Raw genomic sequence first — 24,789 nt, 5'->3', positions numbered from 1 at the left:
CAGAGGACCAGCTGCCCCCGGGCTTCCCCAATATCGACATGGGCCCTCAGCTGAAGGTTGTGGAACGCACGCGCACGGCCACCATGCTCTGTGCTGCCAGCGGGAACCCTGACCCCGAGATCACCTGGTTCAAGGACTTCCTGCCCGTGGACCCCAGTGCCAGCAATGGGCGCATCAAGCAGCTTCGATCAGGTGGGCACAGGTGGCTGACAGGATGAGGGTGTCATTGAAGGGGGCAGATAGCCGTTCCTCAGCCTGATGGGGGGTAGGCAGGTCCACGGTGTGCATGGTGGTAACCCAGGGGTGGGACATGGGCACATGCAGCCATCCAGGCTCACAGCTCAGGCCCAGCGCCTAAGCCATAGTGAGCCGCAGAAGCCCATGGCGGAAGTGAGGCCTATCTACCCTGTGTGCTGAGGGTGAGGATGGCGGTAGTTGATGGGTACCCGAGAGCGCCGGCCGAGAGGCAGGTAGGCACCGTGACTGGCATCCTACCTCCAGACTGTGTTATAGGATGTGGTTGATCAAGGTAATGGGGAGCCATAGAAGGGAAGACAGAGACAGAAGCAGGTGACAGCAGGCAGTCAGGCTCGTGCGCAGGGAGAGGAGGTGAGCTGGCGTGGCGGTGACTGAGGGTTTGCAGTGCTCACAGAGATGGAATGCCACCAGCAGGCACGGTGGTGGGGGCCATGGAGGCTCCTGGGACAGTAGCCTGGTGCTGAGGGCACCAGAATGGAGCAGCGTTGAGGGAGTGTCTATCCTGTTGCAGCTGGTCTGGGAGGCCCGGGGTGGAGGCCAGGCCTCAGGACCAACAAGGCAAGGTGGTTGACGGTGGCGGCTCAGTAGAGCCGCATTCAGCCCACTAGACAAGGCTGTGTGTCGTTTTGGGGCACTGTGCACTCCCTGTCGATTGTCTGTGTCCGTGTGTGTCTGTGTGGCCCCCTGAGAGGCCCCTGCCTCCTGTTCGCAGGCAGAACTCTGGGGCTGGGCTTCCCGCCACGTGTGTGCCTGCCTGCCTCTTGTTCCTGCCCCCCAAGTGCCCATGGCTCCACCTGCCCTCCCCGGGACAAGCATGTGCAAGCTTGTCCCTGAATGTCGCCTGTGTCCTTTCTGTATTTCCTGGTCTCCCCGGCACCCCTATACCAACGTCTTCACATTCTTGTTCTCCCTCCCCTCCTCCAGCCTCCCCCTCTCGGCCAAAGGCCAGTGAGGCCACCCCTTACTGTCCTTGGGGTTCAGGTCACAGCCCCCTCAGGTCCCCTGAGACACCTCTCAGTGCTGCTGCAGGCCATCTGTTCACCTCACAGGGCGGGCCCCTCCCCACAAGGGGGCTCTCGCGCTCTGAGGTGCCTCCTGGCCATCACGTGGCCAAGGTCCAGGGTTGAGAAATAAGCACTGTGAAAACACACCGTGGGGAGCTGCCCCGCACCCATGCTCCTCCCCCTCCCTCACGCTCCCGAGCAGCCGGGTGCCCAGCGGCCGCCCTTTAACCTTCTTCTCTCTTCTCCTCTCTCTGTGTAACGCTTTCTCAGAAAGCTTTGGTAAGTCCTCACTTCTTTGCCACACCAACCACTAACGGTCCCGCCACCCTCCACCCAACACTAACAGCCACCGTGACAGTAACTGACCCACTGCGTGTGGCATGTGTACTAACGCCCTCTCACCTGCCCCTGGCGGGCTGCGGACAGACCCTACCCACAAGGAAAAGAGGAAAAATGTCACCTGACCCCAGGCTGGGGGACCTCAGACCTCACGGACCCCAACTCTTCCACTCTGAGTTTCCCCTGGCCTTCAGCGAGTACAGACAGGATTTAATGGCCAAGATGGTTTGCCTGCCTGGAGCCTTCTGAAACCAGCTGCTGCCTTAATTCTCGCTAAAGTGGTAGTGACTGAGAGTTGCACTCAGGAGGCCCTGGGCTTCATCCCCAGCACCACCCAAATAAAGGTGGGAAAGGATCCAGGCCTCCTCTGTCCCTGTAATCCAAGCGGAGTGTAAAGCTCATCACACCACTCGTGACGGCTGCCACACAAGGGCAAGTCCCCGGTGCCCCGCGCTGACGGTGTGACAGCTCCGCTGGGCTTGCCGGCGGTGCCCTTAACCCAGCGCTCGGGAGGCCATCGCCGTCTACACAGCGAGTCCCAGGCCAGCCAGGCCCACCCAGCCCTGGGGCTGGGGCACACTCAGAGCAGGGAGAAGGTGCCCGGCCACAGTGCAGACAGTATTATGACCTGGGGCAGCCTCACTGCTGCCTGAGACTCACCCTGCCTGCCGTTGGCCTCAGTTTACCCAGCTGTGCAGTGGCTCTGGGGTAGTGCTTACGGCTACAACTGGCTTTGGCCCAGCAACTGAACAGCATCAGAGCCCGCATAGGCGCCCCAGCCTGGAACCCTCTCCCCAGGGCACAGCCCACCACAGAGGGCCTTTTTCCTCTTTTCTTTCGGAGCTGAAGGAGGCCGCCAGGTCTCCTCCGCCTTCGGCTCCTTTCCCAAGTCTCCCTCTCAGCCTTGGTGACGCCGACCCCGCCACACCAGTGCCCAGTGCCCAGCTCTCCGGCGCTAACTCCTGTCCTTCCCTGGTCACTAACAAGACTCCTGGGACCCTGCCGCTACCTCCCCCCCACCCCGCCCCTCCCGGTCTGGATTTCAAAGCAACCCCTTGCTGGAACACCAGAATAAGCGGTGGGAGGAGGTGCAGTCTCCCCGGGCCCCAGGCAGAGCCGGGGAGGCCCCCTGCAGGAAGCACCCAGCTGGAGCCCTCCCTCGGCTGCAGCTCCACTGCCCGGCAAAGGGGCAGGCGTGCTCCCGCCCGCAGCCCTCTCCTGTGGCATTCACCTGTGTCTCTCTGTTTCCCTTACAGAAAGCACCCCTATCCGAGGTAAGAGGTCAGCCCCTCACCAGCGGGCCCTCAGCTCTCACTGCACACAGCCCTCACCCGCCCGGGGCTCCTCCCTCTCCCACCTCCCCGGTGTTTGCGTCTCTGTCTGTGGCTTGGGCCGAGCGTGGCTGCGGGGGGCACGGTGTGGGTGTCCAGCTGTGGGACGGGCACCGCCTAACGCGCCCACTCGAACCCCTGCCTGGAACTCACAACTGTCTACAGTGAGCTGCAAAAGGCCCTTTTGAGATTTGGGGGTGTTCAGCCTAGAGGGTTCGGAGGCAGAAATTCTCCAAAGCCAGGCCTGCCTCACCCCCTCCCCAGTGTCTGACACGCTGCGCAAGCTCAAACAGGCCTCCATCCTCTCTGGTCTCTGCAGTGATTTAGAAGTAGAAGTATTCTGTGGTGGCCAGGCTTCGCCACCACCCGTGGGACAGAGCCCAGGGGTCTCAGGGCTGTTACTGCTGGGGTGGAACCATCAACAGAACCAGAGAACGTGCCAGAAAGGCCCCACCAGTGGGGTTTGGGAGCCCCGGGTTTCCGAACACGGCTGTGGCTGTGCATAGTTGATACAGGCCTCTGTCCCAAGCCGGGCTCTCTCACCTTTGCTCCTCTGTTTGTCAGGGCCGGGAGGCAGGCCTGCAGTGGCAGCCGGGGGTGGGGGTGGGGGGTGGGGGCAGGCGCGGCCACCACCTCACTTTTTGTTTTGAAGTTGTAACCACTTAAGCTGTTCCAAGGGCTGAGATGTCAAGGATCATGGTTTTGCTGTGAAGCTGGGAACACCTAGCTTATAACTCCTTGTAATGTCCTTGAGGTGGCACACACCTGTGATCCCAGCACTCAGAGAGGCAGAGGCAGGTGGATCTCTGTGAGTTCGAGGCCAGCCTGGTCTATAGAGTAGTCCAGGACAGCCTGGGCTACATAGAGAAACCTTGTCTCGAAAAAAACAAAAAAATAAAAACAAAAAAAAGTGACCTATTTCAGGGTACCCTCTCTGTCTGACTTTTGTGTTCTGTTGGGTTTGGACAAGGTCTCCTGTAGCCCAGTCTGGCCTGGAGAGCCACCTCAGAGAGCTGTGACTTCAAATGCAGGTCACCCTGGGCCTCAGGACCTGGCATGGGGCTTCTGGGTCCTGACACCAGTGTGCAGGGGCGTGTTAAGATCCCCACGCTCCGCCTGGGTTTCAGACATGGGATCTGACTGTGTGTGTGACCCCCACGCACTCACCCGGCAACTGTCAGCCTTTGCCCCTTGGGAGGGGCTCTCCCTTCCTGCTGACTGGTGGCCGCCCGGGGGAATCTGGGGCTCACTGTTGCCGCCACAGGTCTGGGCTGGCCTGCGGGCCTACAAGAGGCTGGGGCCAGCAAACCAGGAGCGGCACCGTCCGGGCGCTCCGCTCCGCTGCGCCCCGTGGCTCCTCCCTCGTGAGCTGGCAGTGCAGATGTGATGGTGTGGGGGTGCCTGTCAGGTCCAGGCCACCCTGTGCTGGCCGTCACGGCAAGGTCCCATCCCTGTCCCCGCAGGTGCCCTTCAGATTGAGAGCAGCGAGGAGACCGACCAGGGCAAGTACGAGTGTGTGGCCACCAACAGCGCTGGTGTGCGCTACTCGTCACCCGCCAACCTCTACGTGCGAGGTAGGGAACTCCGCCAGGCAGAGGCAGGGACCCACTGTCCCACCCTGTCCCACCCTGTCCCTGGGCTCACGGCCTCCCGGCTCCCCTGTCCTGTGCAGTCCCGAGCGGGAAGGCCCTGACCCCATCCATGGGGTCATTGGAATGACTGTGGGCTGTGGGGCTCTGGGGTCACACTGATGGCAGGGTGGGGTGGGGCAAGAGCGGGGTGGGGGGCCGGTCTCGGGCCTACAGGGCCGGGAAGCCTGAGGGCCATCGCCCTCCCTGCCATGTCCCCACCCCAAGTTGGCTTGTGTGGTGTCTGTGTCTCCTGTGTCCTGCTGGCTTTGCTTCTCTGAACCTGTGGCCTCGTGGCTCCCTGCTTCCCCACCCCGTCCAGTGTCTCTAGCGAAGACTGTGGGGAATGGGGTTTCCCGCCCACCCAGCATCCCAGAACCCGGTGCTCGCTCTAGAAGGAATGTACCCGAGCTGTGGGAGGCCAGGGCTCTGTGCCTATGGCTTGCTGGCGAGCCGTGCCTCCCGGCCAGCCCTGGGGACCCCAAGTGGGTCTCAGAATCCCAGGCTCCCTCAGTTGTGCCTGGCTGCCTCCTCAGGCCTCCACCCCCAGGAGGCTTCCTGCCGGACCCTTGATGCACCCTCCTCCTCCATGTCCCATGGACACACCGGGGACCCCCGTCTGCTTGTATCAGTTGACCTGCTCACCTTCCTCCCCCAGCCTCAGTTTCCCTGCAGTGCCCTGGCCTTCATCCCTCTCCACCCAGGGAGGCCGGCAAGCTGTCCCTCTCCCTCCAGCCCTCACCTTCCTCGGCCCCCATTTAACTCCTTTGGGTCCTGGGGTGTGGGTTTCACATCTTGGCTCCAAGCAGGAGGCTGTGCGGAGGGAGGGTGCGAGCGGGTGGGAGGGGCCAGTGTGACCTTCCGGCGCCCTGGTGAGTTGCGGTCCCCACAGGACTCCAGTGACCGGCCTTCATCTAACTTGCGTGTTTCTTCGTGGACACTGGGGATGGGGGTGTGAGTCTGGTAGTGTTCAGGAGAGAGGGGATGGCAGGGATGGAGTGGGGCGGGCGGAGCACGCAGGCAGGGTGTGAGGAGGGAGGAGGGCCCTGTGTGTCCGGCCAAGCCCCTCCCTGGGGCCGCGCGGGCCGGAGGAGCGCAGGCGCTGCTGGCTGTGCTCAGCGCTGACCGAGGAGAGGGCAGGAGGTTTATGTTCTTTTTCTTTTTTGATTTTAATTTTTTTTATTTTTTTGGTTTAAAGAAAAAAAAGCAAACGATTGCAGCTTTAGCCGTGGGAAGTCCTCTTTTTACTCTCTGTATCTCCCCTATTTTTTCTCTTCTCCCCATGTCATTGTGCGCATCAAACCCCCTTTACATCCCTCAGAGCTTCGAGAAGGTTGGTGTGGCTTTTTTCTTTTTTACTTTCTTTACCCACATTTTTGCATTCTGAAAAAAAAAAAAAACAACACTGACACACGCTTACACACACAAGAAACACACAGACACCGCTCAGGACACACGCACACACGCACACAGAAAACAAATAGCAAAAGAGACGTAAAGTGTAATCAGGTGCCGAGCCTAAGGCAAACAACCCAGAAAGACACACAGAACCTAATGTCAGCCGCCGGCGCGGCGGGCACACGCGATGCTTGCATTGTGGTCGCCTCTGCATCCCTTGGTAATGTTGTTGCTAAGTTTTTTGCACTCGTCGTCATGGTAACTTGGGCCTGATGCATGCTGGGAGAATGTAAAAAAAAAAATTTTCTCTGCATGCTACTCTTGTCAGTTTGGTGGATTCCCAGCCTTCTGTTGGAGTGTTTGTCTCCTGTTTCATTTTTTTTTTTTTTTTTTTTTTTAGTTTTTGTTTATTTTTTTTCTTTTTCTTATTTTTTTTTTATAACTTTTTCTAAGTTTCGTTTTGGGGGGATCAATTGGTTCCCCCACTCCCACCCCCGCTCTGCCTCCCTTCACTGGACGCCCTTCTCCCCCAAAGCGATGTCTTTGGTTCTGTCTTGTTCTGTGCTGTTTGGGTTTCGGTTTTCTTGGGCTGAGCTGTTGTGGTTGTTACCAATCGCATTGTGAGTTTCAAGCCAGTGTTCCTGTCCCAGCTGTCACCCTGAGGGCGGAAGGAGTCCCACAGCTGGGATGTTTTGACACAAAGTGACCACTGAGGCACCACAGGACAAGAGGCAGGAGTTGGGGTGCCCAGGTTAAATGGTTCCCTCTGGGCAGCGGGCAGGAGAGTCCGTGAGAGCGTGCCCCATCCTTCTGCCTTGGCAGATTAATGCCCTGCCCTCCCAAAGAATACGGCCGGGGGCTGCCAGTGCCCCAGGTTCCTGCCCAGCACTGGCCAATCTAAAAGGAGCGGGTGCCGCGGCGCGAGGCCCTCGGGTGCGCGGCAGAAAGTGCACGGAGCGACAGCCGGCAGTGGCTTCCTCGTGCCAGCCTGGCTTAAAAAAATAACGAGGCAGACCTGGAGACTGCCTGGCTTCAGCAAGCCCGGCTGCGGCAGTGCGCGCCGCCCCGGGCGGCTTTGGCCACTGCCCCGTTCTCAGAGGCTCTGGCACAACCACAGGTGTGCAGCCCACAGAACGGTCACTTTGGAGTCAGCTGAGCATCGGGGCTGTGGAATTCCAGAGAAAACCAGGGGCGTTTGGGGCGTGGCCTCTCCCCAACTCTCTGTCTCCCCAACTGTCTTCTCCCCGACTCTCTCCCTCCCCTCTTTGCCTGTCCCTCCCTTTCTAAGCTTTCTTCTTTCCCCTCTCTCTCTCGGCTCTCTCACACTCTCTTCTGAGATTCACACATCCACCGTTTGCCCCATCTACAAGAATAGAGCCCCTTTAATGCCCAGTGTGCTCCCCACCTCTCCTGGGGCCGCTGAGGTCCACGGTCGCCCTGAGTGGCACCACTGATCCACCCAGCCCCCTCTGCCTTCCTGGTTATTAAATTCAGAGCCCGCTCAGCAGGGTCTCCAGACACACCAGGAAGGGACAGTGTCTCTCTGCTCTAGAAAAGCCACCATTCTGAGCCCTGGGGAACTCTCCCATGCCCCTCTGAGAAGCAGGTCCTGGGGGCCAGGGACCCCCGAGGACCCCTTGGGGCTTGAGAGCAGTACCATCCAAGCCTGGCAGGCGCTGCTTTCCAAGTGTGGGACCTTGGGTTGCTCATTTGCCCTCTTAGGGTTCTCAGTCCTCAAGTTCCTTGGAGCTCGCTGGCTCCAAGTGCCGACAGTGTCACGTGCCCTGGGTGGAGAGGAGCCCGAAGCAGAGGGAGGAAGGGTCTCCAGGCCACAGGCAGTCATGTGCCTCCCATGTCCTCTGCTTAAATTCATCAGTTTAAGGGACAGTGGGGAGACTTGCCTGGCATGCTCTAAGCCCTGAGTTCAGATCCAGCACCGCAGAAAAAAGATGGCCTGTGGAGGCTGCGGCCTGCGCGGTCCGCCTCAGAGCGCTGCAGTGCAGGACCGAGTCTGCAGGCCTACATGGCCCGAATAGTCTGCGCTGGTGGTTTCTGAGCCCTAGCCACAGGGGCAGGTGGCTCCTCGGAGCCAGTGATGTCATTTCCCCTTTGCGGTTTGCTCTGAGGAAGTCCTGGGACCCAAGAAAGGCAGAAGAGGGCAACCTGGCGAGGGCCTGAAGAGGGCCCTGGCACAAAAGCGTCCGCCAGGAGAGCAGGACTGTCCTCTGCAGCCTGCACAGTGACAGGGAGCCTCCACTGTTGCAGAGTCAGCAGACAGACAGACAGCCCGCCCCAGCTGCCTCTCCTAACTCTAACGGAGCACCAGGAGCTGCCCCCACCTGGCCTTTGGGGACTAAATGTGCAGAGCCCAATAAAAGGCTGTTTTAAAATACACACTCTGCACCCTCCCGGGTTTCCCCAGGGAAGGCAGTGCCAGGAGACAGTCAGACGGCATCATCGCAGGCTGCTCACGTTTTTCCTCCTCAGTAGTTTAAAGCTGTGAGACGAACAGGTCTGTGGGCTAGCCACGAAAGCCGGTACTGCCCAGCATGCACCGGAACATAGCATTACTGAACCACAGTGCACCTGACCCCACTAATGGTGCTCTCCCCCCCCCCCACTGTGGAGGGGCAGCCTCCCACCCGCAACAGATGGACGGTGGTGGGGGTCCGGGTCCTCGATGCTGGCTTCCTGTTAATGTCTACTACCCAGAGCTGAGGAGGCCCAGTCCTTGCGTGATCTCCAAGCTCGGCTTGGCCCTAGGCCCTAGGCCCTGTCTGGTTGACCTGTCTCCTTGGGAAGACAGGTTGGCTTTCAGTGAGACTTCTACACCCAAGTCCTGGAATTTGTCACCTGACTTCTAGGTTACCCCATTCTCGCGTCCCCCAAATGGGGATTGAGAGATCTGGGTCCTGGAACTGCCCTCCCTTCTCAGGTCTCCAGATGCTCTGTGGGGTCTGTCGATCAGCTGCTGTCCTGTTGGCTGTGGCCCTGCATCCTGGGCCCTGGCGGCACAGCTCTTCCCCCTCACCCTGTCCTGTCCTGAGGGAGAGGGTCTTAGGGCGGGGATACTCCAGCGGGCCTGGGGGTCACGGGCCGTCTCACAGGAACACTGAGCACTGACTGACACGTCGCCTGCTGCCTGCCTCTCCCTCTGCATCTGTGTCCCCTGTGGCGGGGTCGGACAGGACAGTAGATTACACCTGGTCCTTGGGAGGAGCCACGTCTCCCGTGGCCACAGTGGCAGGTGGGAGTGGGGAGTCGATTGGCAAGAATGTGAGGGGGAATCAAAGAGGGAGACAGGGCACCCACCGACACCCACACCTCCAACAATTGGAAAATGACTGGTGGGGTACAGCCCCAACAGCCTGCCAAGGCTGCTGCTTAGCCGCCCAGGCCGGGGCCAAGGGCCTCTGGGCCTTCGGGTGGCAGCCTCATGGCCAAGGGAGCCAGTGGTGGGACAGGGAGGCAGGTGGGGAAGGGTCTCAGGGACTCTGGGGCCCAGGGGCAAGGGATGGGAAACAGGCTCTGAACTTGGCCTCTGCCCCACTCCCCTTCCATGCCAGGTGTAATCTAAGCTTAACTGACCCGCCACCCCGGAAGCTGCACACGTCCTTGGCACCCCTCCTCCCCAGCTCTCATCTACATTCTCATTTTGGAGTTGAGAGAAGCAGCCATGTTTTCTCCCACTCCAAAATGCCCAGCAGAAGCCCTCCCCCATCTGCAGCTTGCTTGGTTGTGTGACCCTGTCGGACCCTACCTAGCGCTCCAACCAGGCCACCTCGCTGTGTCGAGTTTCCTACAACTCACCCTCCTGTCCTGGCCCGCCCACCCCTCACCCTCAAGCCCCACTCTTGAGTTTTGGTTTCTGCCTCTTCCTGCCTGGGGGAGGGGCCGTCTCCTGGTTGCTTTGATAGTTTTCAGTTGGTTTGATTTTTTTTTTCTGCCATGTGAATCGGGGTTTGAAGCGACCATCCCCTCTCGACCTGCCACCACCATCCCCCACCCCCGCCACCCAACCCTCCTGACCCCACTCGCCCACTCGGGTTCCCCCTGCTGGGACCCTCCCCGGCTACTCGGTGACCAGAAGCGCTGGGGACCAGAGCCAGCTGGAGCGTGCCGAGGACCAAGGCTGGTGTTGCCCCTTATAACCCGCCTGGACCCTCCTTTCAGGTCGGTAATTTGGGGCGGGGGTCCCTCGGGGCCCATCCGTCCCGTGGGCTCTGCGCTCACCTTATTTCCTACTGTGCACCTCAAGCCTGCAGCCGAGGGGTGGAGGAGCAAAGCGGGGGGGCAGCTGCCCCAAATTGGGCAGAACACAGCATCAGCCAGCACGCCCGCCGGCTGGGCCGGTGCAGGGAGGGTCGAGAGCCACCTTCCGCCTACAGCACCCTCTGCTGCAGCCTCCGGCAAACCAACCCGCCTCCTGCCAGGCACAGAGACCAGCAGGGGCCCATGGAGGCCGGGGCAGCACTGCTCGGAGGCCCTGGACGCCTTCGCAGCTGGCCGACGCGGCCATTTAACGATGGGAGCTGTCATGTAACCGATGACCACTGGCCGTTTAACTGAGTGGCTGGCCACCTCAGGGCCAGGGAAAATTACAATGACTCGCGCTCCTATGCAGCATCTGATGGCCACGGTCAGCCCTGGGTGGAAACTGCATATTCAGGCCCTCCCTGGCTTCCGTATTCTAAAAGCTGAGGTCGCTTCCATACAGCAGTGCCCTTGACATAAACTAAGGTTGGGTCAGGTGTGAGCAAGGCCTCCAGAACAAGACATCTGGTCCCTGAGGAGCTGTGTGAGCTCTGGGCTCTGCCACTTTGGGGTTCCACACATTTGCATAGGAGCTGTTCCCGGGTGGCCTGTGGCTGTGACAGCACTGGTGAGGCCCAGCTGGGACTGGGGCTCCCCTGACTGAGTGTGCTCACCCTCTCTGTGTTCCCCCAGTGAAGATGCACACATCTGCAGGGACCCAGATAGTGAGGGAGGGACAGTCAGCGGGTCAGCTACCGGTGCCGCCGGCATGGGCATGGCAGAGAGCGGCAGGCGTGGCTGCGAGGGGGCAACTCCTCCTCAGCTTCATCTTCTCGTTGACCGGCTGTCTTCTCCTCTGCTGCAGACTAGGCGCCCTGAGTGGGATCAAATGAGGCAGCTGTGCCGCCCAGACCTCCAGTTCCAGTGCCCGCTCACGACAGCTTCAACACAGCGCTCCTGAGCCAGTGGGCACAGTGTTGTCCTAGCGTTTGGGAGGCTGAGGCTAGACCATTGCCATGAGCTGGAGGCCAGCCTGGGCTACAGAGAAAGACCCCATCTTAACAGATAGCTGTTGGTTGATTGATAGAGATAGAGGCTAGATATTGGCTATGTGAATGAGATTGCGGAGTTGAGTGGCCGAGTCTTTGTCAGAACGGTCTGGAGAACAGTGTGGCAGCCGCACGCTTGGGCTGGACACAGACCTCGGCCCTGTCCACTCAAAGCCCACTCCCCGAAGCTTGCACGTAAGGAGCCTTAGAGCCCGGGTCGGGGGCCTCAACCTCTGGGTTCTAGTGTACTATGCTCTGAGAGAGGTCCAGGGGTGTCCAGAGAGACGGGGTTGTGCATCTGGGTTGGTCTGTCCTGAGGATGCCTTCTCTGCAGGCTCTCGCCTGTCGGGCGCCTCATTGCCCAGCCAAGGCCCCTGGGTGTTGAGGCCAGATGCTGTGTTCTGCTGGCGGGGAGGGGCCCGGGCATCCCCCTGGGGCAGCCACAGCCCTCCTCTGTTCAGACCCCGATTTTCAACCCTAACCCATTCCATGTTTCTCTTGCTTTGAGTGTTGTTTCCTTTTAGGGTGCTTTTGTTTGGTCTTTAAATTTCTGTTTTTGCTTTTTACCCCCCCCCCATCCCCTGGTTTTGGTTTGGACGTCAAATGCCGTTTTCTGTCCTGGATTAATTAGCCTCTCCACACTCATTCCCACTCATTCCGTTTCCATGACAACACAGCCTCAGCACCTCCCACCCTGAGCCTAGCTGTGGATGCTGGCAGCAGGTGGCTGGCTGGACCCCAGTGCCACCACCCCTGCTCCTCACCCTCCACCCAGCCCTGTCGGAACTGTGTCCCCCATCCCCGGCCCCTCCCCTCAGCCTGCATGGCCCCCGGTCTTTCCTCACCCTCCCCTCCATCCCGTGTCCTCCATGCCTCTGGACTTTTTGCGGGGCTACGTTTTCCGAAGCGCCCCAGCCTGCAGACCTTCGCTCCCATCTCAGCGCCACCCCTGTCTCCGTCTCCTTCGACTTCCGCCTGGATTCAGGAAACAACCTGGGGAGTCCACCTAGAGAGCCAAACTGGAAGGAACGGGCGGGGGCTGGGGTCCCTCCTTCTCCGAGGCCACCTCACAGAGCAGATGAGCCTTTAGCAGCAGTTAATGGCGAGTGCCCTCCTGGGGGCTGTTCTTCTAGAACAGTGTGACAGGCACAGCCATGGGACTTCACGTGTCCTCACGTGCTGGGACTCAGACTATCAGACAGTCTGCGCCCATCCAAGACCATGATTTCACCCTTTGGCTTCTTTGGGCTCTGATTGGGCGTCACTCCTAGCCCAGTAGTGGGGAGGCTATTCTTTGAGGCTCAGGTCCCCATGAGGGTCCCACACCCACCCTGGAACCCACCCAGCTTCTGAAAACGCAGCCCTGGAAATGTCCTGCTGCCTTCCTAGCCGGAAAGGCCCCTGCAGAAGGTGGCCTCCATCCCCACCCTAAGGAGCGCAGCGAACATGCCCCTGCCCCAGCGCTCCAGCTCATCGGCTCCTTACTGCTAAGAATCTCAGTTATGAATTATTATTAAGGATCCTATTTATGGTTCTGCCAGGGCTGATGTGGTAATGTGTCCACTCACATTGCGTCACATCTGCTAGAGTACCATGCAGCACTGAAGTGCCCTTCCCTGTCTCTCTCTGTCCCCATCCCCTCTCCTCTCTCTCTCTCTCTCTCTCTCTCTCTCTCTCTCTCTCTCTCTCTTCCTGTCTCCTCATCTCTGCTTTCTCCACCATCCTGAGACCCACACTCCCCTTCCATCAGCACCACTCTGTCTCCCTCTCTCCTCTCTCTCTCTTTCTCTCCCTCCCTCCCTCCTTCCCTTCTCCCTCTCCTCTTCCTCTCCCCTTCTCTCTCTCCCTCTCTCTCTGAATATTTTCTGCATGATGTTTGTGATTTTTGAGAGCTGCATCTATTGATGGAAACTTGTCCAATCCGACAGAAGCTTTTAGCAGGGTTTCTGACACCCTAACACCACAAAAATTTCATTAGCATTTCTCATCTTTCCCTTGGGGGATTGGATCCAGAGGCCGTGGAGCTCTCTGGTCCTTCCGTCTCCCGGGCTCCAATCTTTTATAGCATGTTTTGTCCTCATTTCCCAGGAGGGTGGCAGGCCGCAGCCCTGCACCCCCTTTGTGTGTTCCCAGCCCCAGCCCCAGCCCTCAACACCAGAGCCACCTAGACTCTTCTAGAACCTTCCATGGTAATTGCCCCTTCTCAGGAGCCCATGGAGGGAGCCACCCACTGGAGCCGTGTCTGTCCACAAAGATGAGAAACTGCCGATAAATTTTTGTGTGTAGTTCCGTGCTGCGATCAGCAACCGCTGGTCGGGGAAACCCTGTTGCTATGAGATAGCGCTTCGTGTCTCACTCTTGGTAGATCTATATTGTTTGTGAAGTTCCTACCTTTGAAGTTTCCTTTGTGTTGGAATTTGTTTTTATAATTTGTTTGGTTTAATTATTTTGTTGTTGTTCTGTTTTCATTTGGGGGAATGGATGAGCTGGGGACTGTAGTGGCCCTGTTTATATTTAAATGCTTTCTACCCTTTCCCCCCTTTTTCTCTCTTTCCTCCTCCTCCTCCTGTCCTTTCCCCACTCTCCTGCAAAAACCGCCGCCTGCCCCCCCCAGTCCGCCGCGTGGCCCCCCGCTTCTCCATCCTGCCCATGAGCCACGAGATCATGCCCGGCGGGAACGTGAACATCACTTGTGTGGCCGTGGGCTCGCCCATGCCCTACGTGAAGTGGATGCAGGGGGCCGAGGACCTGACACCCGAGGATGACATGCCCGTGGGTCGGAATGTTCTAGAACTCACGGATGTCAAGGACTCGGCCAACTATACTTGTGTGGCCATGTCCAGCCTGGGTGTGATCGAGGCCGTGGCTCAGATCACTGTAAAATGTAAGTTGGGTTCCCCGTGGGGACGGGGTGGGGTGGGCATGCCACGTGGCTGACCCTGAGGCCCGGAGGCATGGGCAGAGCTGGCAGGCAGCAGCTGTATCCAAATAGAGCAGCCGTTCTCAACCTGTGGGTCAAAGCCCTCTTGGGGCTGAATGACCCTCTCCAGGGGACACTAAGCACACCAGGAAACACAGCTATCTACATCATCGCTCACAACAGTAGCCGCTCTGAAGTGGCAATGAGAATCATTCTATGGCTGGGCTCACCACATGAGGAACCCGATTAAAGGCTCACAGCATCGGAAGGTTGGGCCTGGCTGAGCTGAGGGGTATGGGCGAGGCGCAGGGATGGTAGCTCATGCCGGTGATTCCCATACTTTGGAAGCTGAGGCAGGAGGATCAGGGAGTTGAGGCCAGCTTGGGCTACACCGCGAGCTTTGAGACCCCAGGGTGAAGCTCACAGTCTCCCAGTAGGTCAGGTCCTGGGTTTGTTGGGAAGTCTAAAAATTAAGCAAGGTCGTTCAGATGAGAGCAGCCTGTGTGAAGGCCCCTGGGACTCAGGGGAGGGGAGTAAAGGCTCCTCGTGGCTTGAGTTCTCAGTGAGAATCCAAGAGCAGGCCTTAGGAGGCCCATCAGCCCCGGCCCTTCACTCACTTGGATAAAATGAAGTATTCGGGAGTAGCCTCCTGTTTATCTTTGACAACCCAGAGGCTGTGAGGTAGGGCTCAGTCCAGACACTGAGCAAGCACAACCTCAGCTGCCCACCCGTGCGGAAGGGCGGATGCGGAACTGCTAGGCCTTCCCCCGTGTAAGGTCTAACCACTAGGCGTGAAGCCTGGGCTGGGCTGGAGGAAAGCAGGTGGAGAGGAGAGGGGTGCCGGGGACGCTGCCTGTCGTGAAGGAATGCGGGAGCCATGTGTCTGGTAGCAACAGAGTGTTGCGGGTGCGGAGTGGAGCAGCCAGACAGGAGCCCTTTATGGCTGAAGGAGTGAACACAGAGATGGGCCGGGGTTGCACCGGCAGCGCCTCAAGGCGAACACCAGGCCTTTCTAAATGTCTTCTGTTGCACAGAGTAGGTTCAGGCCAGTGCCTTACTGTGTAGTCCAGGATAACGCGGAGTTTGACATCCTTCTACCTCGGCCTCCCAGTTCTGAGCTGATAGACTGAGCTCCACCGCCCCTGCCTGCAAACACTCTCCTGAGGACACATGCCTCTCATCCCAGCACCAAAGAGCTGTGGCAGGAGGGTCAGCGCAAAGCCATCCTGGGCTACGTAGTGAGTTCAAGACCAGCCTGGGCTACATGAGGCCCTGACTTTTTTTTTTAAGTAAATATTTTCAGGTTAAGCACTCCTCTCTGACCTAGCAGTGTGAAAATCAGCCATTAACAGTGTCTTAGTTGTGTTCTAATAAAACTTTATTTAGCAACTTCAAAATTAGCCCAGGCCACTGTCTGCAATCCCAGCACTCAGGGAGGCAGAGGCAGGCAGATCTCTGTGAGTTTGAGGCCAGTCTGGTCTATAGAGTGAGTCCAGGACAGACAAGGCTATACAGAGAAACCCTGTCTTGAAAACAAAACAAGCAAACAGAAAACAACTTTGAAACTATGAATGATGTGATGACTGGGGTTATTAGGCCTGTGTATTTGTTGAGGAGGCTGAGGCGAGTGTGCGGCCTTGAGTCACCCCACCTCCCTCCTGCAGCGCTCCCCAAAGCTCCTGGGACTCCTGTGGTGACAGAGAACACCGCCACCAGCATCACCATCACGTGGGACTCGGGCAACCCTGACCCGGTGTCCTACTACGTCATTGAGTATAAGTCCAAGAGCCAGGACGGGCCCTATCAGATCAAGGAGGACATTACCACCACACGCTACAGCATCGGCGGGCTGAGCCCCAACTCCGAGTACGAGATCTGGGTGTCGGCCGTCAACTCCATCGGCCAGGGCCCCCCCAGCGAGTCCGTGGTGACCCGCACCGGCGAGCAGGCGCCGGCCAGCGCGCCCCGGAACGTTCAGGCGCGCATGCTCAGCGCCACCACCATGATCGTGCAGTGGGAGGAGCCCGAGGAGCCCAATGGCCTGATCCGAGGCTACCGCGTCTACTACACCATGGAGCCCGAGCACCCGGTGGGCAACTGGCAGAAGCATAACGTGGACGACAGCCTACTGACCACCGTGGGCAGCCTGCTGGAGGACGAGACCTACACCGTGCGCGTGCTGGCCTTCACCTCAGTCGGCGACGGGCCGCTGTCGGACCCCATCCAGGTCAAGACGCAGCAGGGAGGTGAGGTCTGGGGAGCGGGGCCCCACGTGCCTGCCAGGGTCTGGGCTAGGTCGGGCGCCTGTCCTCCCACCGCCGCCATCACACTGTCGCCGCCCAGACAATGAGCGTGCACACCTGAACACCATCCCTGGCATAAGGGCCAGAGGCAGACAGATCTGTGTGAGTTTGAGGCCGGCCTGGTCCCCCCAGCAAAGGCCAGGCAGCCTGGGCCACATAGTGAGACCCCATCAAAAGAAAAGAATGGGTGAAAACAAACGCCCAACCCCAGGCGATTTCCATCCACCCTTCCCCGACAGTGGTCAGAAAGGGGCGGGCACATCTAAGCAGCGTCCTTCCCTGCTGGAAGAGAAGGGTGGGCAGGTGGCTCCAGGGGGCAGGCGCCCAGGGGGATGAGAGCAGAGACAGAAGGGGCACCTGAGCTGCGAGCCTGGTTTGGGGTTGGTGGCGGCTTAGGAGGCTGGTGGGGCCTGACTCTCGCCTCGTTCACTGGTCCATCCTCACGTGCGCTTCTCCCCCAGTGCCCGGCCAGCCCATGAACCTGCGGGCAGAGGCCAAGTCAGAGACCAGCATCGGGCTCTCATGGAGTGCACCGAGGCAGGAGAGTGTAATTAAGTATGAGCTGCTCTTCAGGGAGGGCGAGCGAGGCCGAGAGGTACCTGGGCTGGGAGGGTGGGAGGGGGGAGCTTGGTTGGGCCTGCAGTGCAGGCCTTCATGGCCCCTGGTCAGCGCCAGCTTCTTACTCCACACCCTCTACCTCCCCATCCCTCCATCCATTCTCTCTGTCCACCGCGCCTCCATTCTGCGCACGTCCCCCGTCCATCTCCCCTGGGTCTCTGTCTCCTCCTCTCTGTCTCTCCGCCGGTCACTGTCTCTGTGTCCCCGCCTCTGCACACTTCCTCCTCTGTCGCTTTATCCTGTGCCCCTCCACCTGCTCCTGCCCCGTCCGGTTCTCAGGTGGGGCGCACCTTTGACCCGACCACGACCTTTGTGGTGGAGGACCTCAAGCCCAACACTGAATATGCGTTCCGGCTGGCGGCGCGCTCGCCGCAGGGCCTGGGCGCCTTCACCGCGGTCGTGCGCCAGCGCACGCTGCAGGCCAGTACGTGTCTCTCGGCGCCTTGTCCTTGGGGGAGGCGGGTGTTGTGACCACTGACCTGGCCTGAGCCCCTGGGTGGTGTGGGGGGGGGGGGTTGGTGCCTCCCGCCTGGCCTGCCTCAGCCTTGGCCATGTCTGCCTGCCGTGCCTCAGTTTCCCCAGAGCGGGGTGGGTCTCCGTATGGGCATGAGACTGGCACAGAATGGCCCTCGGCCTCTGGTTCCTTCCTACACTTCCTGAACATGGGACCAGTCCTGTCCGCAGGATGTCCCTGCAATGTCCCAAGACTGTCATCTCCAAGGGCCCAGGATGACAGCAACTATCGGGTCCCCCTCGGCTCATCTCACCTCACAAGGGATATGGCTCTGGAAGCCTGGGACAGGGTCCCAGCGGCCCAGTTGTTCAGAGTGACATCAGTTTTGAGGGGCATGTGTTGTGGCCCCTGATACAGGGTCCCTGGTCCCTAAAGCAGTTTGCTGTGCCTGCCCGGCCCCTGTCACAGACGAGTCACCAGGTTGCTGTCTCTGGGGCACACGGTGGCCCTAATGTCCCCAGCGCCGTTCCCACTGCTCAGCTCAGCCCTCACGGTCCCTTTGGGTCTCCGTCCACCCTGCCTGCTCCGCTCGGCCTGGCCAGCATACCGTCTGCCGCCCTGGCTCCCTGCACTCCCCTGCCCTGTCCACCAGTCACCCTGTGGCCAGCAAGCATGGTTCCGTGTGCAGGGGTTGGCTCTCACAGCGGCTCCCGGGCCCCTAAAGGGTGAGGTAGATTCGGGCCAGGGCTTCTCTGAGAGCGAAGGCCACAGGGATCTGGTCCCCTGCCAGCCTGCCCGCCCCAACCCACGCTGCTTTCCGCCCCACCCGCGCGCAGAGCCCCAGGTGGCTCCGAGGTGGCGATTGTCAGGTGGAGGTCAGTGAGGGTGGCCTGTGGCCTGGGGCCACCGAGCGGCCGGTAGAGGTGGCCCACAGGTGAGTATCAGCCAGTCTTCAGTGGCTCACAAATACAGCCTACCCTGCGTGCCCCTGCCTGCCCCTGCGTGCCCTGGGCAAAACACCCAGAGGAACCTTCAGATGACCCCCGTGGACACACATGCGTGTCCACCTTCACGGCACGAGTCCCCCCCGAGACACCACGCAGGTTGGGCTGGATTGTGAAGGTCATGACCTCTGAGGTCACTCAGAAAGCGTCTGCGGCCCAGCCACGTGTGTCCAGGGCGGCCCAGGACAGGGAGTTGGGGAGAGGGCTCCCCTTCTCACCCCGAGACCCCGGGCCAGGCGTGTCCCCAAGGCTGTGGGCTCGTTAGGCCCTGTCAAGGGTAGGTGCAGGTCTACCCGCTGGCCACTGCGGGTGTCCACACACCCTGCCATCCCCAGCCACCCGGGAGCTGCAGAGCGGCTCTCCCGGTCGTGAGCCACCAAGAGCTCATAGTCTTGTAGCCGGCGCCGTTCCCTCTCGTAAGAAAGTCTGTTAAGTTAGCGCTTGAAGGAGTGGAAGGTAGGTAAAGACTGGGCGTCTCTGCGAGGCGTCTGTCTGTCTGTCTGTCTTTCTTTTATGATTTTTTTTCCATCATTGCTACCATCACCCTCGATTCTTGTTTTATTATTGTTTTGGTTTGGTTTTACTACGTTCTTCCTCCCGTTTCACAGCGGAAGCACCTCCCAGCACACTCCCTAGTGGCTTGTTTCGTTTCCATCACCCCTGCCTGACCCCACCCCACCCCGGGCACTTTGGATTGGGGCGACTGGTCAAGAAATGGGCCCCCCTCCATCATGTGACTAGTGTCTAGTTCTCAGGAAGGGGAGCTGGGACATCCATCGTCCCAGGGCCCACAGCAGCCGCCGTCTTTGAGGACGAAGCTGTGGTTTGATTGCAGGTCCTAGCGCAGAAGGCCAGGGAACGCACACAGCAAACACTGATAGATGCCAGGCCCACGAGGTGTGGCAGGTTAGAAGCCCTGCCTGCAGCTGAGGCCTCAGCTGACAGCTGAGCCGGAGTCTGAGCCTGCTCTGAGAGAGCACCTGCTCTGTGGAAGACTCCATCCGGGAGCCTGCAAAATGAGCTCCGCCCCAGGGCTTCCTCCCGGATTCGGGCGGGAATAGATGAGTGTGCAGGGTGGAGTCTGGCTCCCAGTAGGGGCACAGATCCCGGCAGTCAGACCAGTGACTTTCCTCTCTGTGGCCTGAGGCAGGGCTCAGGGGCAGTGACCGAGTGGCCGTGGGTCATGTGTGAAAGCTTCCCCATGCCCAGCAGACAAGGCCACAGACAGCCAGTGTCAGGGCCCGCTTCAAGCCTGAGAAGGGTGCTGGGTGTGCCATAGGCGCACGGTATACATTATCGGTGATTTCCACAAGCTAGTCTCCGGTCTGCCGCGGCGCTCCAAGTGCCCCACGGGGCCGCTGACGCACCTCGGAGGCGTCGTTGTCAGGAGAGCCCCGATGTCCGGCCCAGCAAAGTGTGTGCCCCTTAAACCCTTGAAGGTGAAATACAGATCAGGATGCAAACACAGGTGGAAGCCGTCAGCCATTGGTGACAGGCTAACTCTGATGCCGGTGCACAGGAAGGCCGTGGACCGCAGGGCTCTGATGGGACTCCTGCAGCTCAGGCTTTGTTCAGCACATGCTTCCTGCCAGGTCCCTGGAACTGTGGGCAGACACTGAGCACTGCAGCCACTTATCTGACACATAGTAGGTGCCTCACACGTGAAGGCTAGGACTCAGTCTGATAAAGGCCTGCCACCTGGGCTGCACACCATGGGTGCTAAAGCTCCTGGCCACACCTGACATACTGGAGTCAGGTGCCTGACAGATGAGAACTCTCATTTCACAGGGCATAGTAGTCCAGTGCCTGACACACAGTAGGTATTTAATATATGGAGACAATATTCCAGTGTCTGGCATATGGTGGGCATTTAATATGCGGGAGCAATCACTCCAGTACCTACCTAGCACACAGTATGTATTTAATGTGTGAAGATTGGGTTTTTTTCTTCAGTAAATTCACTGATACACAGTAGGCGTTTAATGTGTGGTCACTATTAGCTCAGTCAGTGTCTGGCATGCAGTATGTGCTTAACATTCAGAGACTGTTGGTCCGGTGCCTGCACACAGTGGGTGTGATAGGTGGCCTGGCAGCTCAGTACCCTGCATGCAGTGGGTGTGATAGGCGGCCTGGCAGCTCAGTACCCTGCATGCAGTGGGTGTGATAGGCGGCCTGGCAGCTCAGTACCCTGCACGCAGTGGGATCTAGTGTGCAGCAACTGCTGGCCTAGTGTCTAAACCATAGCGTCCCTTAATATTCGGGAACGGTTAGCTCAGTGCCCACAGTAGGCTCTTAAAATGTGGGGCCCTGACTGCCTATAGAGGGCCTCCCACGCGGGCGCTGTTTGCAGTGTGGACTTGCTTCTCTTGAGCCCCTAGGACAGCGCTGGTGGGCGGCGGGGGACCCCGCTTTTGCGGTGTGACACTCTGATACAGCCAATAGCATACTACCTAGACACGGTAACCACTCACCGTGCCAGAGCTGCCGGCCAGAGCCCCGGCACTCAGCCTGCAGGGACTCAGCCAGCACACCGTGGCTATCTCCCCGGCTGTGCGCGCCCAGGCTGGTCTTTGGGTCTCTGATGAACCAGCCCCTCTACTATGACTTAGTAAATCACCTGGCCTGCTGACAGGCACACAGTAGGTGCTCGAGACACCCATCTTTTTTTCTTTGAGTAAGGCCAAGAGGACAGTGGTGTCTGGAGCTGGTTGCTAGGACAGCCTCAGAGTCCCCTGTGACGCCAGTGTTCAGGAAGCAGAGGAATACCAAGTACATTTTTTTACTCCAGATTAATGTAAAATCTTCAGCACCATGCAAGGCACACAGTAGATGTGCAACCAATAAGTAAATGTGCTGTTGTCCGAGACACCTTGTACACAGTAGGACCCTTTTTTCTCATTGCTAATCCCCTTTGGGAGACACCCAGCACAGAGTGGGCCTTCGACCAGACCGCACGTGTCTCTGGCTTATTCTGTGAAGCCCTTGCCAGGTAGCTTGCACGTAGTATGTACCTGTGTGTAGGGCCTCTCTCGTTTTCCCTGCTTGGCGTGGTAGCACATAGTAGGTGCTGAGGTGGCAGGTGATTTTACTCCTTTGATGCCCTTGTGGCATGCATGGCACATGTGAAGTTTATAGCAAGTGACTGGCACACAGTAGGTCCTTAGTGTGTGTGGATTCTATTGTGGTTTCCTTTGCCATCATGCTAGACACAAAGTAGGTGCTCAACAATTGTTTTCCGAATACCATGAAGCCTGTATCACATTCATGACACACAGTAGGTATCTGATGACACATAGTAGGTGCCCCACGCAGGAGACCTACTGTGCACCGGCAGTCACTGGCCCATAGCAAGCTCAGCAGTTCTTGGCCAGCCCTCCCGGCCCCGCCCACCCGCCCATCTCACCTTTGATTGACACCCGCTTCTTTTGGGTTCGACTTCTCTTTGGTTCGTTCTGTTTTGTTATCATCTTTTTATTTTCTCTTTCCCATCTTCTGTCCCCGCCCTCCCCGCCCATCCCACCTCCCCGCCCCACGCTCTCCCCAATAGAACCGTCAGCACCCCCCCAGGATGTTAAGTGCACCAGCTTGCGCTCCACGGCCATATTGGTAAGTTGGCGCCCGCCACCGCCAGAAACTCACAACGGGGCCCTGGTGGGCTACAGCGTCCGCTACCGACCGCTGGGCTCAGAGGACCCGGACCCCAAGGAGGTGAACAACATCCCCCCGACCACCACTCAGATCCTCCTGGAAGCTCTGGAGAAGTGGACGGAGTACCGCGTCACCGCCGTGGCCTACACAGAGGTGGGCCCAGGGCCCGAGAGCTCGCCCGTGGTCGTCCGCACCGACGAGGACGGTGAGCACCAGCCCCGGCGCGGCAGCTGCGGCTCTGGGGGCCGGGAGGCCAGGTGGGAGCCGCCCCGGGCGCCCTCCGGCCGCGCGCCTCCGCGGTAGCCTCTTAGAGTGCAGACAGCCACAAGGGGGAGAGCCGAGTGACAGACAGTGCGAGCCACACGCCGGGCGCCGAGCGAGGCTTAGTGCGGGGGGGAGGGCCGGGCGCGAGGACGAGCGGGCCATCCGCCCGGGACGGCGGCCTCTGGGAGCTCGCACCGGCCGGTGGGCCCAGCCTTGCCGTCAGCCCGGATCAGACTCCGCTGTCCGGGCCTCAGTGCCCCGTCCGGGAGCGCAGGGACGGCTCGGTTGGGAGGGGCGGGAGGGCCGAGGACGGGGCCTCGGAAGGGGGTCCAGGCCCTGGGGACCGCGGCGGCCATCGTGCGGTGCTACGGCAGGTCCTGGGAACGTCGCGGGTGGAGGGGGCCATGCCCACCCGGGCCAGCTGCCCAGCACCCTGGCCCGGGGCAGGGCCTGGCGCCCCGGTAACAGCCCCGCCGCCCCCTCCTGCCCGCCAGTGCCCAGCGCGCCCCCGCGGAAGGTGGAGGCGGAGGCGCTCAACGCCACGGCCATCCGAGTGCTGTGGCGCTCGCCCACGCCCGGCCGGCAGCACGGGCAGATCCGCGGCTACCAGGTCCACTATGTGCGCATGGAGGGCGCCGAGGCCCGCGGGCCACCGCGCATCAAGGACATCATGCTGGCGGATGCCCAGGTGGGCGGGCCTGGCTGGGGTGGCAGGGCGCCCGGGCACTTGTCCTCTTTCCCACCCCGCCGCCGGCTCCCCTCTCACGGCCCTCCTCTCTCCCTTGCCCCCGCCTCCCGCTCAGTGGGAGATGGACGACACTGCCGAATATGTGAGTAGTCTCCTGGCCACCCTGCTGCGTCCTCGGGTCCTCCCGTGTGTCCCCTCGTGCCCTCCGTAGCTTCCGAGGGACCCAGGGTGGCGAAGCCAGCTGCCAGGCTGCCGTGCTGGGTGGCCTGGCAAGGCACTGCCTGTCTCTGGGCTGCTCTGGGTCTGTCGGACAGGAGACTGCACCTAGCCAGGCCCTGCACAAGTTTCTCCGATGCCCCAGGGGGAGGCCCTGTGTCCCTCCTGCCTGCTTCTGTCCCCTCCCCGTCCGTGCTCCTGAGGACTTGTGCACTGCCAGGCATGCCGTGTGTGTACCAGTGCGTGTGTTTGCATGCATCTGCCTGCACTCGAGCACACACTGCGCATGTGCACAAGATGTGTGCAAGACAGGAGTCACCACCACAGCATTAGCAGGCCCTGTGCTGTGGGCTTAGGACAGGCTCCTGGTCGAGGCTGACCAGAGCCCCAGGTGGGGGTTATCAGGAAGGCAGCAGGGCCCAGGGGGCTTGAACACCTCTGTCTGGGGTGCGGAGATCACGGGTTGATTTCAAGTTTGCAGCTTGCGTCTCTACAGCCTGCCTTAAATGGCCGCGTTTCATACCTGGCCTTCCCAATGCCAGACAGTGGTGACTGTTGGCCTCAAGCTGGCTGTGGGCAGCCGAGAGGCCAAGCCATGCAGAGGCTCCTGGGCAGGAGGCGGCCTGGGGTGTTAGAGGGGCACGGGGAGTGGCAGGTAGAGGGAGGAAGGAGGAGCAGAGGAGCAGGGTACCAGGGCTGTGGGAGGACTTAGCTGACTCCACAGAAGTTGGGAGCCTCACAGCCGGGCATCCCAGCATGTGGGGGCCAGAGGCAGGCAGATCTCTGAGTTAGAGGGCAGCCTGGTCTACAAATCGAGTCCAGGACAGCCAGAGCTGATACACAGAGAAACCCTGTCTCCACAAACAGTTGGGGGCCCGGGGGCCTCAGGCAGCGGATTACCGGGCTCAGGGTGCCGCCTGGGCACCGTGTTTCTGCAGGAGCGTGGACACTGCATGCCGCGGCCTGTGCATGAGCTCAGCAGCATGGCCTGGGGACCAGACGCATCATCTCCTGCCGTAGGGGAGAGGGTGGACAGGGATGGCCCCTTGCTGACCGCCTCCCCATTCCCCCTCACAGGAAATGGTGATCACGAACCTCCAGCCTGAGACCGCTTACTCTATCACAGTAGCCGCGTACACCATGAAAGGCGATGGCGCTCGCAGCAAGCCGAAGGTGGTGGTGACCAAGGGGGCAGGTACGAGGCCGCCCACGGCACAGGCTCCGGCTCCGCAAGGCCCGGGGCAGCTCCTATGATTCCGGAGCCCGGGTGGCTTTCAAGAGGCACCAGGTGGGTGGGCCAAGGCAGGAAAGGCACGGGCGCTCCTCAGAGGTTCCGGGGCCCGGACACCGCCGAGCGAGGCGTCCATCTCTGAAAACCCGAGCTTAGGGACGCGGTCGGGGCTGGAGCCCGCC

At 60.0% G+C, this 24,789-nt stretch overlaps 1 protein-coding gene across 15 annotated transcripts in view; it reads left to right on the top strand.

The window, feature by feature from the left end:
- Ptprs (protein tyrosine phosphatase receptor type S) overlaps positions 1-24,789 on the top strand; it is a 60,724-nt gene that overhangs the window by 24,597 nt on the left and 11,338 nt on the right. For 5 of the 15 annotated variants that reach the window (XM_060371285.1, XM_021632950.2, XM_060371282.1 and 2 more), the window contains exons 5-15: positions 4-192; positions 4,396-4,506; positions 5,882-5,893; positions 13,876-14,145; positions 15,846-16,427; positions 16,946-17,079; positions 17,382-17,526; positions 22,108-22,413; positions 22,967-23,160; positions 23,276-23,302; positions 24,454-24,571. In XM_060371285.1, coding sequence (XP_060227268.1) covers positions 4-192; positions 4,396-4,506; positions 5,882-5,893; positions 13,876-14,145; positions 15,846-16,427; positions 16,946-17,079; positions 17,382-17,526; positions 22,108-22,413; positions 22,967-23,160; positions 23,276-23,302; positions 24,454-24,571 — 2,088 coding nt within the window. The remainder of the gene's footprint in view (positions 1-3; positions 193-4,395; positions 4,507-5,881; positions 5,894-13,875; positions 14,146-15,845; positions 16,428-16,945; positions 17,080-17,381; positions 17,527-22,107; positions 22,414-22,966; positions 23,161-23,275; positions 23,303-24,453; positions 24,572-24,789) is intronic. The other 10 variants (XM_060371291.1, XM_021632953.2, XM_060371292.1 and 7 more) reach the window with 7 other exon arrangements.

Source organism: Meriones unguiculatus, chromosome 17 (genome assembly GCF_030254825.1).
Source record: "Meriones unguiculatus strain TT.TT164.6M chromosome 17, Bangor_MerUng_6.1, whole genome shotgun sequence".
Lineage (NCBI taxonomy): Eukaryota > Metazoa > Chordata > Mammalia > Rodentia > Muridae > Meriones > Meriones unguiculatus.
This window is presented reverse-complemented; position numbering and strand designations above follow the sequence as displayed.